Source organism: Actinia tenebrosa, unplaced genomic scaffold (genome assembly GCF_029948245.1).
Source record: "Actinia tenebrosa isolate PJP-AT-01 unplaced genomic scaffold, QUT_ActTen_1.0 PGA_scaffold9__36_contigs__length_13948895, whole genome shotgun sequence".
In the NCBI taxonomy this organism is placed as follows: Eukaryota; Metazoa; Cnidaria; class Anthozoa; order Actiniaria; family Actiniidae; genus Actinia; species Actinia tenebrosa.
Window position 1 is genome coordinate 9,989,529 of NW_028292586.1, and position 12,741 is coordinate 10,002,269.

Consider the following 12,741-nt stretch of genomic DNA (forward strand, 5'->3'; position numbering starts at 1 on the left):
CACTAAGCAAGATGTCAAGGAAAGTGACTGATGTTTCAGGGTGCAGACTGCATGTCCAGGGTGTTATGACTAACATATGTAACGCACGGGTTCACATGTCTTATCCATCATGATCACCTACTTTGGCATATGTGGTGCCAATGCCGCTAAAACGGACAACCCTAGTGAGAGTCTTAGTTTATACAAATTAGTACAACTAGACAATAAATATTTAGTTTTGTTTCACGGATTTATGGCGTGCAGTCTATCTCTCTTTGTTCATCTGCCTTTGAAAACAAGTTAGAGCTTGGCGTTGTTATAGTAATACAATGACTGACTGCGTTAAAGTTTCTCTTGTCCAAAGGCAGACTGTTTACTCAGTAGTAAGATATGTATATACATAACTAGAATTTGAACTTATGCGAGATAGCAGACTGTCTCTTATGTTATTTTCCCACTTGCAGGCCACCGAAGACCTCAAGGTTCAAAATATGAATACAATGGAGAAAACGGCCACCATTCTCCCTTAATTAAGCAAATAAACCGAGGATTTTTATTATACCTCCTTTATCTCCCTTATCAGGGAACATGTATTATTTAGATGATAATTTTGCGGAGGTTATGAATTTTATAGTAGTCCAAATGAATGGAAACGTTACGTTCGTGTTAACGTATCCGAGTGTTTTTGTATTTTGTTTCTTCCTTTTTTTCTTCCTTGAGCTTGGTAAAACAACCCTCCTTTACCCCTTGTAAATAATGAACTTTCTATTTTTAATTATGACACGCACCTGGAAGCATTGCAGCCATCTGAAGGTGTACTCAGCATTATACAGTATATCATGGAAGCATAAAATGTTCACAAAATTCAGGATTGATACGAAAAGAAGAGGTCTTCCAAGTTTGCATATACGTTGATACTCACTTACATCTGACAGTCCTTTCTTCCATTTTCAGTCTTGCTGTGGTCCTGCATTATACTTTAGCGTTACTGTCTCTTTTCCTTTGATGCCCCAGTAATGGGGTTTCCTCAGTACTTGGTGTTTGATCAATTACCACCACTTCCATGTCTCCCCTACCGTTACCTTCACTTGAGTTTCTGCTTTTGTCCTTGTTAGAATCGCCTGATTTGGGAACAGGACACTCCTCCGAAGTTAGTTGATGAAGTTCCATTGCATAGTTTATGCTTGTTGTAGGAGGTTGGTCACCAGGAGGGTTCGAAGGTGGTTGTTCCTCATCATGCCTCATTGATGTCCCGTCCTCAGAACTTGTAACATTAATTAAACTCGAGAAATCTTTTACGATCTTCTCGACTCGGCATGCGTTTTCCATTTCACACAACGGCCGGTAGGAACTCCCTTCACCAAATAACTCGATCATTTTAGGCAAAAGTGCAGTTAACAAGAGGGCCAGTGCTTTTGTTGACTCATCTAAATTGGATTTTCCGTAAACCAGAATTGACGAAAAGGTCAAATAAAGAAATAAAATAATGATAGTTAATTTTAGGATCATAATGGTGTAGACTTCACTTCTTGGTAGAATCTCACCGATAACCCGCTCAAAAAGTTTAGAAGAGATTCTTGGCACTCCTTCCTCATCAAATGTCAATCCTTTCCTTCCGTCTGGATGTTTTTCTTGATGCTCTTTGCACTTTTCGAATGTTTGTTTGAGTAGGATTTGGTATCTACTAGTTACCGAACTCAAGCAGTTCCAAGAGTAGTACACCGAGACAGAATAAAATGCAATGCGTGGAAAATAGTAATCTTTGCTGGCAACAAGTCCCATCCAAAGATACACAATCAATCTTGCTGATAATAGCAAGGATCTATAAAACATTGGACTAAATGCCATAAAAGAGAATAAGGGAAATGCTACATAGGGAAGGAGACCGAAAAGAAAATTAGAGGATAATTCATACCGCTCAGTGCAATACAAAATACCATGGTAGACAAATGTAAGCATCACTTTGCCTAAAGGTGAAACATACACAGTATAATAAATGAAAAATGATATAGTGACAACAGGAGATAGCAGCGATAGAACGAGACTCCCAGGCAGAATAGCAATCCGTGAAATCAATGACCCTTCACGGTTTTTTACTTTCTCAAACAGCGATCCTAAGAAATAAAAGAAGTCCTTAGTCCAAACACATGGTTCCAACCAATTTACTTTAATATGCTTTTCTTTCTCGAGGAGAACCTGTATTTTTTCGGCCCACGAGACGGACCGAACATCCAGTCTTTCAGATCTTGGAGAAAAAGAAACCGCTATCACAAATACTGAGTACATGATTAACACCGTACCAGAAATGCTTGTATTTGAAGCAATATTTTTATACAAAAAAGTACCACTGGCAATGGTAGATACAACCCAAACATTTTTCACGTAGTCGTTAAACATCTTCGGTATGTCATAGTTCATAGTATGATATTGGAGACCATAGTCAATATAATATAATGTCGGCAGAGCGAGAACAATAAGAAACTTTCTTAGCACGTTAAACCAATAATATTCAGTTGAATAATGTCGAAGTGCTTGGACGGTATAGATTACAAGATGAGAAAGAGGATTGTGGATTTGAGTATTGGAACGCAAAGTTTCCGAGTCCTTTTTATCCGGTACAATATTGAAAATAACGGGAAAACACAAAAAAGCGATTAAAGCTGCTATTGTTACCGCTGTGAAAATGCCAACCATCTCCGTGCTAACAACAGCTGGAATATCACATTCAACTTGCTTTGTTTCAACGTTTCCTTTGCAGCATCTGTAGTTCACTGTATTAGAGTCATTGACGGCGTAACATAATACACCTCTTTCTTTAGTTACGTTTCTCAGAAAGGTTCTGGCTAAGTTTGCTACCACACAACTGTGGTTCATGTTTTGCAAGCAGTTGATCGGCACGACCTCCACTTTAACTTTCATATGATGTAAAACTCTAGATAAAGTCGTAAAGGAATATACATTAAAGCCCAAATCAAAAGATAAGAATGGTGCTTCATTGTTCTCGACCCAAACCAAGTTTAGAGGATCTAAAATATCTGTAGCATCTGAAGAGTTGAGCGATAAACTGTAACCAGAAAAATGCACAAACAATACTTGTGTCGAGTCGAAAGAGGAGCCAAATTTGTCAACAGACGAGCGAGGAACACCAACCGCACACTTATTTTGGCAAGCAGGCTCCAGTGGTTGTCGAATAACTGTGCCTTTATCATATCCTAAAATGGTAAGTAAAAAAGGGTAATATCCAAAACCCATGACAAAGATCATGATGTAGAGATTGATATAATGAATATGGACTACGATCCATTTTCGTATTTCCCATGCCATTCTCAATCAAAGATTCGCGGAGTTGATCTTTACAGTAAACTTAGTATCAGTCTTTCCACAGAACAAGAACACTGCCTTCGGTCCTGGCAAGGAGTAAAATACGGAGTTTTCTTACCAATGTCGACTACCTCATGATCATCAGCGGCAATACGATATCCAAAGTATCCGACTGCAGCTGTCTCTACTTCCAGGAAATCCTATTTTTATTTGTTCTACTCATTATTCTACTTTTGAATATTTACAGTCAAAACAGTTCAAGCGTACCCACTAGAGTCAATAAGAGAAAAATATCAAATGCCCTTGGCAGGATTCGAACCCACGTCTTCGGTATTCTAGTCCGATGTGTTAACCACTACACTACAAGGACCAACCACGCTGGGAACGCAGCGAGAATATGAAATGTAGGGTATTCGTGAGGATCCCAGAGCGATATTTTTTCTCTATAGATAAGTTGAACACCGTAAATATGTACGCAAAGAATAGACATAGTATAGTAGTAATAAATTATGCGTTCGGTGTGTATATAATGAAGTAGAGAGAATAAGAGAAAAATATCAAATGCCCTTGGCAGGATTCGAACTTATCTATAGAGAAAAAATATCGCTCTGGGATCCTCACGAATACCCTACATTTCATATTCTGGCTGCGTTCTCAGCGTGGTTGGTCCTTGTAGTGTAGTGGTTAACACATCGGACTAGAATACCGAAGACGTGGGTTCGAATCCTGCCAAGGGCATTTGATATTTTTCTCTTATTCTCTCTACTTCATTATATACACACCGAACGCATAATTTATTACTACTATACTATGTCTATTCTTTGCGTACATATTTACGGTGTTCAACTTATCTATAGAGAAAAAATATCGCTCTGGGATCCTCACGAATACCCTACATTTCATATTCTCGCTGCGTTCCCAGCGTGGTTGGTCCTTGTAGTGTAGTGGTTAACACATCGGACTAGAATACCGAAGACGTGGGTTCGAATCCTGCCAAGGGCATTTGATATTTTTCTCTTATTCTCTCTACTTCATTATATACACACCGAACGCATAATTTACCACTAGAGTCAATTAATGAATTATTATTCGAATATTGAGTTCTTTATTCAGTTTGAGTTTTCTCAATAAATAAGAAAACTCTTTCTTTACACTCATTTACCAGCTAAAATTCTAAGTGGTGGCCTTTCTGGGTAGTTTTTCTACCTTGTCGTGAGAATTGTTGAAGAATCCAACCAAAACTCAGGTAGATAATGTATTTTCAAGTTTGGAGTAAGAATGAATAACGAACTCAATATTCGAATAATGAACTCAATGATCGACTCTAAGGAGGCACGCTTGAGCTGTTTTGACTGTAATACTTCGTTTTCCGTCAAATATGAATATTCGAATCGAAGAATCAAATCAAGATTCCAACCAGGTGATTTGGCCCAGTAAAATTAGCCAATCAGCGTACAGTTTGTCCCCAGCTCAATATTTCCTAGTTCCATGTTTTTAGCTCGATAAACAGCATTTCTTACTCAAAAACAAACAAAATAAAACTCATCCGTGCAAAGATTTGCCAAATATCTTTCTAACAAATGCCTCGAGAAGCAACTAGCCAATCAGCGCGAAGTGAACATGCACAACTTGTTAACGTTACCCCGAGGGGAAAAATTGGTGCGTAAGTGCGTAGCCTTATTGGGGTAGGGTAAGGTCTATGATTTTCCATCCCAGAGAATTCGAAAACAATTTAAATTGTGGAATAAGTCTTTAATAGTTTCAAAAAGAAATGAGATATCAGTGAATTATAAAAGTGATTGCTATAACTTGTAATCTTCTATGTATTTTAGAGGCTCCAAAATAGTTTAATAAAAGCTACAAGGTACCCCTCCCTACTACGATCTTTTGGCGTGATAATTTCATGAGCTTACACCAAGCGTCAATGTAAATCCCCGCCCCCTAACTCGGGCACAGGTGGGGACTTGGATGAATCTGCCAGTAAAACAGAGCAAATGACCCCGTCAACGGGACAATATTTATATTCCAATGTCCTCGCTCCAGACTCCTTTCACCCTGTAAAAAGTCCTCCGGATTGGAAACCGAAGAAGCAAATCATCTCGTCAAAGATCCCGGGTATCGGGACACTGCTGATTGTCAAAGTTCTGTGCCTATGCTGTTAATGGATGGCGTGGAGGGATTATAAATCAGCAATATTGAGACCAAAATAACCAAGCAAAAACACCATGAAAGTTAATAATGGAAATTTTCGGAGAAACAGGTTCTGGTAGAAAAAAATGTTCATGCATGGATTCGAGCTGGAGCGATATATTTGGTTTCGAATTGAGTCGACTGGGCCTTTAGTTGCTTTGCCAACCTTATACTTCGTGTTAAAGGTTTGAGACATGTGCTGAAATTCAAACGGCCATACCTCGCTGATCAAGTTGAGATCAAACGACTCCAAACCTTCCCTTAAAAGAAGTAACAGAGAACAAGCAGTTATGATTAAAAAGAATAATAATGGTTTATTTTAAAAAATGTGATTTATTGTAAATTTTTTAAATAATTAATTTTCTTTGCACATCAGCTCTTTAAAGCACACACGTACATAGCTTCGGCTACCAGTGTTGAAAAAAAAAGTTTTTTTACGTCATTGGACGAACAATGCATTGCGCACCTAGATTACAAATCAACTGGAAGAATGAAGTCAAATGTTAATGAACTCTACTAGGAGGGTGGGGTGGGGGGGGGTTCACGCTTGAGGTACGGTTCAATGCTCTCAAGACTGTCACAAAGTCGAGCAAAAATTCCTACAAAACTCTATTTTTAGAAAAATTAACTTTTTAAAAAAAATTGATATATTTAGATTTTTAGAAGTTTTTTCAAGTAAGCTTATAAAAAGCATAGAGTCCCTTGCAAAATTTGAGGGTTTTGCCCTGTTGAAGCTCAAAACGTGTATGGTTCCTCAATAAAATTTTGTATTTTATTCAGCGGTTTTTGTGCGCGCTCATCGTGGGCTCATATCGAACGTTCAAAAGTAGGCAGTCACCTTAAAACTTGTTGAGCGCGCGCGCGCGAGCATGCGCAATACCGCAACTTGAAGAATTTTTATTTTGATGACGTCACAAAAAGTTCTGACATGCGTTATCTTTATTGGCAAAAAACTTAAAAATCGTACGGTGAAAGATTCTCAAAATTGCAGGGATTTTTTATTGTGCAATGTTAAAGTGATTGACAAAATATCAACGGATTCGATAGTGTGGAAAAAATTTTATCCAGCAAAATCAAATTTTTGCGTTATTTTAAATTCTGTACTACCGAATCTTTTAAGTCTCTCTCACATGAAAGGTAACCAAATGAACATTAATTGTACAATGTTTTAAAAAAAATTATTTTTTTTAATTGTAAAAATTACCTTCTTAATAGCTGACGTTGTGTTGCTATGGTTACGTTATACGTGATCAATTTCATTAAAAATGATTCCTAAACTCATGAACTTTAATATGGTTGGCCTATCGCCTGATGATATGTTAGTCTGTATTGGCCTTAGAATGCTGTTTCCTGTTGTTTGGTACTGCCTCAAAGCCCTATGAAGCCACCTTAAATGCCATATGATTTTTTCCCTGATGATGGACTAGTTAGTTCGAAAGCTTGGAAGATCATGAAATTTCTTTTGGTTGAGGAAGCATAATTATGTTTATCAGAACGGCTCCAACCTACAAAAATACACTGAATACTAAAAAAAAAAAAGAAATACTTGACAAAAAAAGCCATGCATCTGCAAAATTCTACCATACGTTATGTAAATCTCTACAAACTTCAGCAAAATTCAAGAAATTTCTATTAAACCTCCATAATATTCATAAAGTTCTACAAATGTTCTACTTACGTTATATAAATTACTTATATAAAGTTCTACTGCAGCATTCTATTCTACTTAATTTCTACTAAGCTCCTGTAACAATCTAAACCACCCCACATACACATAGGCTAGGAAGTACTTCCTGACAGGGGTAGTATCGTGGGGTCATGGGTGTGCTAGGCCTCACAAATTTGGGGTTTACTCAAACATGGCTGTCATGACCCCATGGGTATGGGAAACGATTCTCGATGAATCAGAGGGCCAAGCTGGTGCTTACTAAGGTGGCCACTATTATTATCAGCACCAGAAAATAATCACACATAATACAAATATATAAAAGGTAAATATCTGACATTGTTTGCATTCTCGGGATAATGCGACCTTAAATTATTGGTTACTTGGAATTGCCGAAAGAAACCAAAATACCATATCTTTAGGTCATCCTATCTTCATGGAAAACTTCTCCTTAAGGATAATGGAAAATTGGGATAAAAATGTAAAAAAAATGCATTTTTAGAAAGCCGTGTCTTAATGGTAAATGGGAGGGCTTGTCCGAAATAGTCGTTGGTTTTGGTTTATCTATCTAAGTTGCTGCACAAACACATTACCCCTTAACACTGAATGTTTTTGTAACCCAAAACACTAGATCTTCCTTCTGATCAGAATTTTGATTTTAGCTTCTATCGCTCCCCACCACCAACCCCCCCCCCCCCCCCCCCCAAACACACACAAACCCTAACCCACCCCCTCGTTCCAGGGCTTAGGCAATAGTTCTGCTATTGATATCTTTTGTGTTTTATTTGACAGTAATGATAACACACTGGCACGTATTGTGCCACTTCAAAGTCTTACTACAAGAAATACTATTCATTTCAAGTATAATAAATCAACATATAAGTTCCACTGAACTTCTACAAATTTCTACATATCTCCATAAAGTTTTATGAAGTTCTACAAAATTCTATGATATCAGAGTTATTTGAAATTCTGAAAAGTTCTACAAAGGCGTATAGATTCCTATGAAGTTCCACAAAGGTCTGTTATGATGTTCATAAAGTTCTATAATGCTCATAAGTTCAATTCTACATTCTATAAACTGATCATAAGTTCTACAAAATTCTATCATTTTTTTAAAACTCAGTACAAATTACACATGTACCCTTAACACTGCATACAAAGATTACAGAAATAATGCGGCCTCAAGAGTCAGTTTCTAAAGGTTGGGGTAAATTGTATCCAAACTGCTAACTAAGCGTTTTTTAACTGAAGATAAACCATCACTAGTAACAGTTTCCCTTCATGGACATCGTAGACCAACGATAGAAACTGGCTCCAAAAAGACCAAGGTGATTATCAATATCCGATCACTTAGGACGGACCAGTAATGGGGTATTTGAACAAAACAATTGGAATATATCAGGAGATGCTACTTTTGCTGCTGGGTGTCGATTCTGACCATAAAACTGCATGTCCACAGCATTACATATGTCCCACCCCAGCGTTCCTTCGTTGAAGGTTTACGACAACAACCTCTTGCACAAAAACTGTGTGTCATTTAGATGATGTCAATTTAACATACAATCATCTATCATTGATAATGGTATAGCTTTCAATTAATCCCATATAGATAACTGTCTAATTATTGAACTTTCAGTTAGCCCAAAATTGATAAATTTCCTTAACTACATTTAATGGGAATTCGAAGATAATTCAATGATTTTTTGCAACTTAACACATTTTATCGACCTTAAACATTCTATGGGGCTTTTATGGTCAGAGTGCGGTCACGTGACCTCTGACGTAAAAAATATCGTTTTTTAAAATGGGCCAATAAGGAAAACAGGACTATTAACTGTTTTTATCATGTTCCACTCGTCTTAATGTGCTCTAACTAAAACTGCCCTAATCGCTGGACCACCACTCGTGGATAAGGAGAAGTAAGCAAAAATATGTGGTCACGTGACCTGTTTTAGGAGATGTAGTCCAGGTGTTAGGGCAGATTTGTAGAAAGCTCAATTGGTGAACAAAAAATCAGCAAAATAATTTTCGTTTCCTCTTATACCCATTGGCCCATTTTGAAAAAGGTAAATTGTGACGTCACAGTTCACGTGACACTCCTCTTATCACAAAATGTGTCACAAAATGTTAAGGTTGATAAATTACATCATATGGCTAAAGAACGTTTACAATGCCTAAAGTAAGCTCGTAAACCCCCTCCTTTCCTTGTCATTTAGTTTTTAAAACAAATTATTCTGGTAGTCAAAAAGGATAAAGACTTTCAGAAACTGCCGGAAAGTGAATAAGAAAGAAACCGACCGAACGTAAGTCCGTGTGTACAAGGTCCTTTGCCAGAGAAAGAAAGCAAACGAAACTGCAGGGTTTTTTGTTCCGTGAACCTTTCGTTATGTTTTGTTTTGGAAGCCAACACAACTACTTAAAGAGATCAAGCACTTTAACAAAAGTATTCACCTTATGCTTAAAATTACTTAAAATCCTTCACCAAGAAAAACATCGCGTGTATCACTGAGATTTGAGTATCTTGTTTTACTATAATCAGGGGCGGATCCAGGAATTCGTTAGGGAGGTGTCCCAAATGACGAAATGTATACAGCTATTTATAACAAATACCAGTATTGCCCCAAAAAAGCATAAGAGTAATTACGTCATTAGGGGTGTCCCATGCACAGCAGGACACCCCCCGGATCCGCCCCTGATGATTCTTGTGCTACTCCGCGAGGTCGGTTCACGTGAAGGTCTAACAAAAGTTCCGGTTCGCCGGGGTAACACCACAGAAAGCCCAATGTCTGTAGTTATGCATCCCTCCTCATTAGTATGTAACTGAAACAGGGCTGAAAAACTTGTGCACATGCGTCAAATTACCCAACACGGTCGCTTGAAAACTTCGCATCAAACATGAAAATAGAGCTAATCACTAGTGTTGCAATGTTTACTCAATTCAGCGTGACAAACCTTTTAATATTCAGAAGTATTCCATGAGAATAGGGAATGCATTCCAATGAGCTTCAAGACAATAGTTAACCAATCCTCTAGAGATTTGTCACGCTGAATTGGGTGAACATGATTGTCACACTAGTGATTAGGTCTATTGGCTGAGGTTTGCGAGGAAGAGCATTTTAGCAAAAACTTTAGAAAAGTTCTACATATCATAAAAATAAACCTTAACCATCAATTAATAGATTAAAATACAAATTTTTCTCAACTTTCAAGAAATGAGCTTAACATTTGGACTTTTATAGCTGATGTTGAGATTTTCTAAACCATAGACATTTTTTATAAGTAGCAGGTGAGCCCGCAATTTCAGCTAAACCGCTGACTCGTTTTTCAGCCCTGTTTGTAACTGATACATAGATACATAGCTTGAGCTCCCTTTGATGACGCAATTCCGCGTGACTGCGTCTTTCTGTTTTAGTAGTATACGTTACATATGTAATAATAATCAAACTTTGACTATCTCTGATGTGAAAAGCTTATGTACAGTGGAAAAAAGCCACCATTTCCACGTTAAACGATTAAAACGAGCTCGTTCATCGTCATATGTTTCTCACCGGGAAACATTCATTATTTACAGGGTGGGTTACCAAAGGTCTAATAGGTCTGGTAAAATTGAGAGTTATGTCAGGGGTTAACGTTTCAAGTTAAATAATCTATTTTATTTGAGTAGGAGTCATCAAATCGTAAAGCAAATGGACCCTCTTTTACCCCTTGTAAATAATGAACTTTCCGTCGCTCAGTATTTTTATGACAATAAAAAGAAGTGGGACACGCACCTGGAAGCATTGCAGCCATCTGAAGGTGTACTCAGCATTATACAGTATATCATGGAAGCATAACATGTTCACAAAATTCAGGATTGATACAAAAAGATAAGCTATAGTCTTGCATTAGGCGATTCCATTCCCGCTGTCCCGCTGTCCCGCTGTCCCAGAAGTAACGGGGTTCTTTCAGTACTTGGACCATCACTTTCAGAGCTGTTTATACTTTGCACTCTCGGATTAACATCAGCCTGTACGACCAGCAAGTTCTTCTCTCTACTACCATTACCTTCGCTTGTTTTTTTACTTTTGATGTTAGAATGGACCGGTTTGGGTATGGGACACTCCGCCAAACTGGGTTGATCGTGTTTATTAATGTTTGTTGTAGGAGCTTGACCACGAGAAGCTTTCGAAGATGGTTGTTCCTCATCATGATTCATCGTTATCCCGTTGTCAGAATTGTCATCATCACTTTGATTCAAGAAATCTTTTACGATTTTCTCAACACGGCAAGCGTTTTCCACTTCCCACAAATGCCGGCAGGAACTCCCTTCGCCAAATACCTCGACCATTTTAGGCACAAGTCCAGTCAGAAAGACGGCCAGTGCTTTAGTTGACTCATCTAAATTGGATCTTCCGTAAATCAGAATTGACGAAAAGGTCAAACACAGGAACAAAATAATGATAGTTAGTTTTAGGATCATATTGGTGTACACAACACGCCTTGGTAAAATCCTATCTATAACATGCTGAAAAAGTTCAGGGGAAATTCTTGGCACCCCTTCCTCGTCAAATGTCAACGCTTTCCTTCCATTGGGCTGTTTTTCTTGATGCTTTTTACACTTTTTGAACGTTTGTTCAAGTAGAATTTGGTATCTACTTTTCACAGAGCTCAGACAGTTCCAAGATTAGTACACAAAAACAGCAAAAACTGCAATGCGTGGAAAATAGTAATCTTTGCTGGCAACAAGCCCCATCCAAACATACACAATCAAGTTTGTAAATAACAGCAATGAGCTTTCGAATATTACTCCAAATGCCAAAACTTAGCAGAAAAAAAGAAGCACAACAATAGCTGCAACAACAATAGCTGCAACAACAATAGCAGCAACACAAAGAGAAAAAATAATAACATAATAAAAACATATATGAACATCACCAGAACTTCTGTCATCACACTCAAAAATCCATAAGTAATAATAAGAAGCATGATAGACTAAGGAGCGCATCATTTTGCCTAATGGTGATACATACGCGATATAAGAAATGAAAATGAATACAATTACAACCGGGGAAAGCAACATCAGAACAAAGCTGCCAAGGAGAGCAGCAAGCCTTGAAAAGAATGACCTTTCACTATCTGTTGCTTTTCCAAATAGGGACTTTAGCCAACAGAAAAAGTATTTGATCCAAAGGAATGGTTCCAACCAATTTATCTTAATATCTTTTTCTTTCTCGAGAAGAGACTGTAATGACTCTGATGAACACTTCAGGTTTTCAGTTCGTGGAAGAAAAGAAGCCAATAAGACTACACCATAATAGACTAAGATCACAAACAAGAAAGAAACACTTCTATTTTTAGAAAAAACCCATAGTTTTTTAACATATTCGTTAAACATCTTAGGTATGTCGTAGGTTTTGGTGTAGTATTGGAGGCCTAAGTCAATATAATACAACGTCGGCAGGGCGAAAACAATAAGGAGTTTTCTTATCACGTTTACACAGTAATATTTAGTTGAATAATGTCGAAGTGCTTGAACGATAGAGATTATAAAATGGTAAAGAGGATTGTGGACTTGACTGTTGGCATACAAGGTTTCCGAGTTC

At 37.7% G+C, this 12,741-nt stretch overlaps 2 protein-coding genes and 1 long non-coding RNA gene across 5 annotated transcripts in view; 1 reads left to right on the top strand and 2 right to left on the bottom strand.

Moving 5' to 3' along the window:
* Positions 1 to 3,357, bottom strand: part of LOC116308241 (uncharacterized) — a 29,384-nt gene extending 26,027 nt beyond the window's left edge. For 2 of the 3 annotated variants that reach the window (XR_004198490.2, XM_031718622.2), the window contains exon 1: positions 906 to 1,096. Coding sequence is in view for 2 of the 3 variants with exons in the window: in XM_031718622.2 (XP_031574482.2) it covers positions 906 to 952 (47 nt within the window). In the remaining variant the exon portion in view is untranslated. Of the gene's footprint in view, positions 1 to 905 lie in introns of all 3 variants that reach the window. The other variant, XM_089024860.1, reaches the window with a different exon arrangement.
* Positions 3,119 to 5,180, top strand: LOC148904776 (uncharacterized). Its single transcript, XR_016118840.1, has 2 exons — positions 3,119 to 3,199; positions 5,133 to 5,180. It is a non-coding gene; the product is annotated as an uncharacterized LOC148904776 (long non-coding RNA).
* On the bottom strand, positions 4,992 to 11,955 carry LOC116308239 (uncharacterized). Its single transcript, XM_031718618.2, has 2 exons — positions 10,930 to 11,955; positions 4,992 to 5,750 (listed from the first exon to the last, which is right to left on the bottom strand). The coding sequence occupies exon 1, from the start codon at positions 11,616 to 11,618 to the stop codon at positions 11,031 to 11,033; it is 588 nt and encodes a 195-aa protein (XP_031574478.2). The 5' UTR covers positions 11,619 to 11,955; the 3' UTR covers positions 4,992 to 5,750; positions 10,930 to 11,030.
* Between the last annotated feature and the right edge of the window lie 786 nt (positions 11,956 to 12,741).

What these genes read in the sequence shown, in the direction of transcription:
- LOC116308239 (XM_031718618.2), bottom strand. Translation starts at nt 11,618, where the DNA reads ATGATCCTAAAACTAACTATCATTATTTTGTTCCTGTGTTTGACCTTT.